At 49.1% G+C, this 6,001-nt stretch overlaps 1 protein-coding gene across 1 annotated transcript; it reads right to left on the minus strand.

Moving 5' to 3' along the window:
* Positions 1–333: 333 nt before the first annotated feature.
* Positions 334–5,456, minus strand: RAB19 (RAB19, member RAS oncogene family). Its single transcript, XM_063154132.1, has 3 exons — positions 5,178–5,456; positions 4,147–4,330; positions 334–2,102 (listed from the first exon to the last, which is right to left on the minus strand). Exons 1-3 carry the CDS (start codon positions 5,370–5,372, stop codon positions 1,837–1,839), a joined length of 645 nt encoding a protein of 214 aa, XP_063010202.1. The 5' UTR covers positions 5,373–5,456; the 3' UTR covers positions 334–1,836.
* Positions 5,457–6,001: the final 545 nt, after the last annotated feature.

Consider the following 6,001-nt stretch of genomic DNA (forward strand, 5'->3'; position numbering starts at 1 on the left):
GCTTTTGCAGTAACAAGAGCTCTAGAAACTAGTTGTTTGAAAGCTGGCTCACCACTGTGAAAGGCTATGGTATTTGCTTGAATGTGCAAACCAAAATGCAACTACAAGGCTAGTAAAAATGAAGAAGGAATAAAGATTTAAAAAGCAAACATGAGAAGGAGGATGTCTGAAGACGAAGCTTTCTCCACAGCACGCTACAGCAAGAGGGTAGCATGGAAGGTTCCTCCCTGAGCTTACACAGAGCTGAATTAACCCCTGCCCTTGGCATGGAATAGCAAAGAACCTGGCCAGAGGAAGCATTAAGAACATCAGAAATATTTCCAAGACTATTACTTAATTATTCATTCTCCTTTATTTTTTTGTGCTTCTAAGACAAGATTTTCCAGCAACACTTGCTACATGCTTTTCTCTATTTTTCAAGGACTTAGGAAACAGGGGCAGCCAGCCATTGGGTAAGCTGGCAACACCCTAGCCTTCCCAAGGCTGCTTTGCATGTAACACAAACTGTGTTTTAGCATTACAGAGTTGGAGTTGCAGTTCATAGCTTAACAGTAACTAAATGATACACTTTGGTACATGTGGACTGTCATAAAAAAAACTTCCTCTGACATTTCTTTCCTCCTCCTCCTTCCCTGTTTCTATTGGGGAAAAAAACTTGCAAGCAACTGGAAAAAAAACCACCTCAAAACCTTCACCAAAAAAACCCCAGCCCAAACCCTTATTCAGTTCAGGTATACAGAAAAGTGAGCCCCAAGTAGCAGAGCTTGTGACTGGGAGGAGCAATCCAAAACCTTCCATTGCTACCACCATGTTCAGTCTCCACTGAGTGCAGCAGCAGATATACTCACCTAGGGCAGCTCTCTGGTGCACCCCACACCCTTGCCCTACCACTCTAACACAATGTAAATTTTTAACTTTTTGCCTAACTTAAACCATCTCACCCCTTGCTGAGTTTTACAGGAGCTTGCATCCATCCTTCACACTCCCTTGAAAATCTACAGGGATACTCTCAAGCTGCCATTGGCCCATCACAAGATACAGAAGGCTTTTGGTTAAAATCAGCACATCAAAAGCAAAATGAGGTTATCAGGGAGGAATGAAGAAAAAGGGTTCTTTCACTGCAAGCTTTGCTGCTCCCAGCAAGTCCGTGTAGCAGGATGGAGAACAGTACTGGAAATAACCCTGACTATTACAAAGCAAAGAAAGGCAACTTTTCTCACCCCAGGAAGAAGTATTTCATATTCTGCCTGCTGTGCCACCCCTGAGATGTCTCCAGGTCTGTCTGGTGAGGAACTCGGGGCAGATGTGAAATCCTCTACCCTTTCACAAATGTTATGAAGCTCCTTGGCATGGGTGGCTACCTGCCTGACCTCAGGAGAGCTCCTAAATCAAAGTTTAGGCAGGAGTGGGTTAGTGCTGTCCAAGCATGCGTCAGACTTTTTACAGCTACTGGCAGAGAGGAAAGTGCTGAAAACCAGCAACACAGCTTACAAGGGTCAGTGCAGAACTCTGGTGCAAATTTATCTTCTGACACAGCCAGAAAGATATGTAAGGAAATAATTAAAGGCAATAACTTTTATAGTTCTCTTTGGTTAGGGCAAGGCCTGGCAGCTTCCTGAGTTGTCTCATCTCAGAAGTTCACATTGCTATGTTCAAAGCAACCTATGCTACCAACAACAACAGTGATCTCTGAAAATACTCACAAGCCAAACTGCAAGGTAGAAATATCAAGAGAGATGGCTTGAGGCCACATAAAACACTTTCATCAACTGAACAAAATTGAATCAAACAGCCTCAGAAGTATGGCAGTTTCCAAGTTCTCCCCAAAGCCTCTCTTCAGCAGGAGCACTGGCTCTTCTCCACACTTGGACTTGCAATCACTGGCCTGGAGTCCAGACTGAAGCTGTTTGGAGGGTTCTCCCCATGAAGCTGTAAGGTATTTCGGGCTATCAGCTCCTTAGCCATTAATGTGAACACCTCTTCTATGTTTTGAGCTTCTTTGGCTGACGTTTCCAGCACAGCTAAGAGCCCGTGCTTCTCTGCCAGGGTGCAGGCATCTTCAAACAGCACTTGGCGCTTGTCCAGCGAATCCGATTTGTTCCCTTAAAAGAAGGCAAAGACATACTTCAACTACTTAGGCTTTTAAAAATTTATTTTTAAATGGATGCAGGAATTGAGTTTTGTTAAACAATAGATTTATGTTAGCAGTAGGAGTTACTGCATAGAACAAGATGTGAGAACACCAGAGCCACAAATATAGACTGTGGTTTAAAACTGCAGTAAATCATATGATAGCAAAAGAGATGAAATCCAAGAAAAAACTAAAAACCTGTGTTCATCTGATTACTTAGTGTAAGTAAAAGATGACTTAGAAGCAACTGTTGTCCTGTTCCCTAGTGGTTTTAAATATTAAATAGCCTTTAAGTTGAATATTTTTTTTGTTAAAAATCTTTTAGGATGATGTAAAAAGAAAGACAAGAATTCAGATCAGCTACCTTAATGCCTAAAATATATACTTGTTTCTGCATGTATATATTAAACTTTTACTTGCAACACATTAGTCAAAATCTATCATGAAACACCTCAGACAAAATATCTTTGTATATTTAGGCAGTTGCAGCACATGTGGATTACTCAGTTATAGCAGATGACTGAAGTCCACATTTATAGTTTAAAGACAACCCTTCATCAAATTAGTACCTTGAGTATATATCAAGTAACTACCCTCTCATGAAGTCCCTTTAAGGATTTCTAAAAGGAAAAAAAACCAAAACCAACCTACCCCACAAAAGAAAAAAACAAACAAACCACAAAAAAAAAAAACAAAAAAAAAAAAAAAAAAACAAAAAAAAAACCAACAAAAAACCAAAAAACCCCCCAGCTTGAGGGTTATTTGCTTTCTTAAGAGGAACCCACCCAGCTTTTCCTCCTTCAGTTCCAGATAGGAAAGTTAGGTTTCCTAACCTCAACTTCCTGCTAGAAAGGTGTATAACATGACTAAGTGTAATTAAATGTACAATGATTTCTGCCAATGTAAGAAAAGCAAACAGCACCAGCTTTGGAAGAAAGCACCAAGCCGGATCCTTAACAAAAGCTTCACTTTTCACTAATTTAAGAACTTCTCTCCCTAAAAAAACCCCAACAACCACCACCATCCCCCACCACACACAGATAAGTCTCTTTCTTTAGATTCATGACAGAAGTTAGGAAAAACCAGCCAAAGTGCAGTGATTTACACCTCCCCTGCCCCCAGTTCCAAGCACTGCATTAGAAGCAGGTGCAGAGGAAGGACAGCAGAAATCTCCCCAGCACAAGCACGGAGGGTGCTGGGAGCAGAGGCAGCAGCTCAGGGGCCCAGCCTGGGGCTCAGCGCTGCCCCAGCCCCGCTGCTGAGCTGCTCTCAGCACACTGCAACAGGCTCGGCCACGCCAAAGGAAATAAGGGCAAGAAAGCCTCTGGCGTTTCACCACACCAGCGTTCTCGTTCGCAGCTCCTTCCCTGGGGGAGGGAACAGCAATAATAACCATGAAACCCAAGGGAAAGGAACCGCGGCTTCCTACCAGCTCCATTCCCGGCAGTTCCCAGCACTGCTCTCCTCCAAGAGGCAATTTCCTGAGCGCCAGTGGAATGCAAGCAGGCTACTCCAGCTCTGCAAAAGCCATCTCCCCATCTATTGTCTTACCTGCTCGGAATCCCATTACAGGGCAAAGCGCATGCACATCAAGAGAGCAGAGAGGAAAGATGAGAACCAGGAGTCTGTGCATCCCCCTTCACCGTGAATTATTGAGCTGCTACATTCCCGTGCAGCAGGAGTACAGGGTCAGGCTTGCTGCAGTTCTAACCTCAACAAGGTCCCTGCCTCCAGCCTGGCAGCAAAGCTTGTTGTGTTATTCCAGCAGGAAAGGAACAACTGCAAAAGGGTTTTGCTGTCTGCAATAGATTTGGTCCTGTCAGGACCAGGCTATGACTTTCCTCATTTTTTTAAGCTTAGGTTGAGTTGACACACTTGGTGATCTATTTTAATTAGAACTGAATTCTTCCTTAATGCATAGTGTATAGATGCTTCAAGTAGTGGTAGGAGACGAGGGAGATTTTATATCCATATTAAAAATCTACATAACACAATATTTAAAACTAAAATCCTACCAATTAACATCATGACCAAGTTTGCAGCACCATACTTTTCAATTTCATGAATCCAGTGAGGAATGGATTCAAATGTGGACCTCCTAGTAAGGTCATAGGCAAGGATGGCCCCATGGGCACTCCTGTAATAAGACTGGGTTATTGTCCGGAAGCGCTCTTGACCGGCTGTGTCCCACACTTGGATCTGTAAGAGAAAGGACAGAAGTTGTAAAGACCCCTGAACACCACTTTCCTGTGTGCTTGCCCTCAGCATTTGAAGCCCCTTGTCCAGAAGGCAGCCAGACCTGTCCCAGCTCACTCTACCACACCAGTGTGCTGTGCCTTCCCTAGATCCAAAAGGCCATTTACAAGCCTACAGTCAATCTACACAGACCAAAGAGAAAGCTCCAAGGGTCAACCCAGTTTTGCAAAGAGGCCAAGAAACCCATTTTCAACAACTGTAGTAAAAGACATAGAACATTACAGCCTTTCAAGAAGAAGAGCAAAGAACCCTAATACAGGGCTGGGCAGAGCAAATCTACATGTAAAACCCAGGCATCCTAACTTTCATCTGCACACAGAGGGAAGTTCTAGCCGACAGTTTCTTCTGATGCTTGTCATGAGAGTCTTCTTCCCTCAAATTAAGCACACATCAAATGGGAGCCTTTGGAAACTTTGAGGGTTTTTCAGCTTGGTGTCCAAGCTCAAACCCCCACATCTCTGGAGGGCAGACACATCTCCAAACTATAGCCTTCTTCCAAAGAACTCCCTGCAGGCAAAGCACAAGCCCTCTCTTCAAGCAGATGCCGAGAAGTCACGAGAACAAGTATGTACCCAAATTAGGGTGACTGCTTCCCCCAGGACATCTTCCTGAGAGAAAACTCCACTGGGAAACACCCCTGGTTAGAAAGGCAGCCAGGTTATGCCAGCTGTCCTCGGCAGGGCCGGGCAGGAGGTGCCTCGCGTCCCGCGGCTTCCTGGCACCGGCACGGAAGGGCGGCTCGGCCGAGGCGCGGCTCGCCAGGAGCCCGGGGCTCGCTCCCGCTACCGACCTTTACTTTCTTGCCGTCGATGTCCATGGAGCGCACGGTGAAGTCGACGCCGATGGTGTTCTGCTGCTTCTCGTTGAACTGCCCCGTCTTGAAGCGGTGCACCACGCACGTCTTCCCCACGTTGGAGTCGCCGATCAGGATGATCTTGAAGAGGTAGTCGAAGGCATCGTCCGCGGCGGAGCTGGGGAACGGCATCGCGGCTGCCGGGCGGGCCTGCGGCCAGGCGGGGGAGGAGGAGCAGCCGCAGGCCCGAGGAAGGAGCCGGTGCCAGGCGCTCACCTGCCGGCGCTGCCCTGCCGGGACAGGTAGCGCCGCCCTGCGCCGCCCTGCCGCGGGGCCGGCGGGAGCTGTAGTCCGCCCCTTCCCCTCCCTTTCCTTCCCTTCCCCGCCCCGGGCTCGGCCGGGCCGCGCAGGGGCCGGGCCGCTCGCTCCCGCCCCGCGCAGGGGGCGGGCAGGGCCCCGGCGGCGGCCGCGGCCGGACTACAGCTCCCGCCGCTCCGCGGGACCGCCCGGAAGGGCCGCCCCCGCCCGCCGACTTCCTCCGGCCGCGCTGGGCGCCGCGCACGGAACGCGGGGCCGGGCTCGGAACGCGGGGCCGGGCTCGGAACGCGGGGCCGGGCACAGAACGCGGGGCCGGGCGGCTCCCCGGGGCGTGAGGCGGTGGCGGCGGCGGAGCCGGGCCCTGCCCTGCCGTGCCGTGCGCTGCCGTGCGCTGCCCGCTCGGCTCCGCTCCCCGCCCCGCCAAGGACGTGGCCACCGCGCCCGGAGGGAGCCGCGTCCTGCTCCTCGCCCCTTCCTCGGGCTGGGCTGGGCTGCGGTGCCGG

The sequence above is a fragment of the Melospiza melodia genome, chromosome 4, assembly GCF_035770615.1.
Source record: "Melospiza melodia melodia isolate bMelMel2 chromosome 4, bMelMel2.pri, whole genome shotgun sequence".
Lineage (NCBI taxonomy): Eukaryota > Metazoa > Chordata > Aves > Passeriformes > Passerellidae > Melospiza > Melospiza melodia.

Bases quoted from the DNA above. Each gene is read 5' to 3' on its own strand.
- RAB19 (XM_063154132.1), bottom strand. From the start codon at position 5,372: ATGCCGTTCCCCAGCTCCGCCGCGGACGATGCCTTCGACTACCTCTTC. The intron at 4,331-5,177 runs GTCGGTAGCGGG...TTTCTCTTACAG, and splicing joins TCGACGGCAAGAAAGTAAAG to ATCCAAGTGTGGGACACAGC. The intron at 2,103-4,146 runs GTAGGATTTTAG...CCTTCTTTTAAG, and splicing joins CTTGGTCATGATGTTAATTG to GGAACAAATCGGATTCGCTG.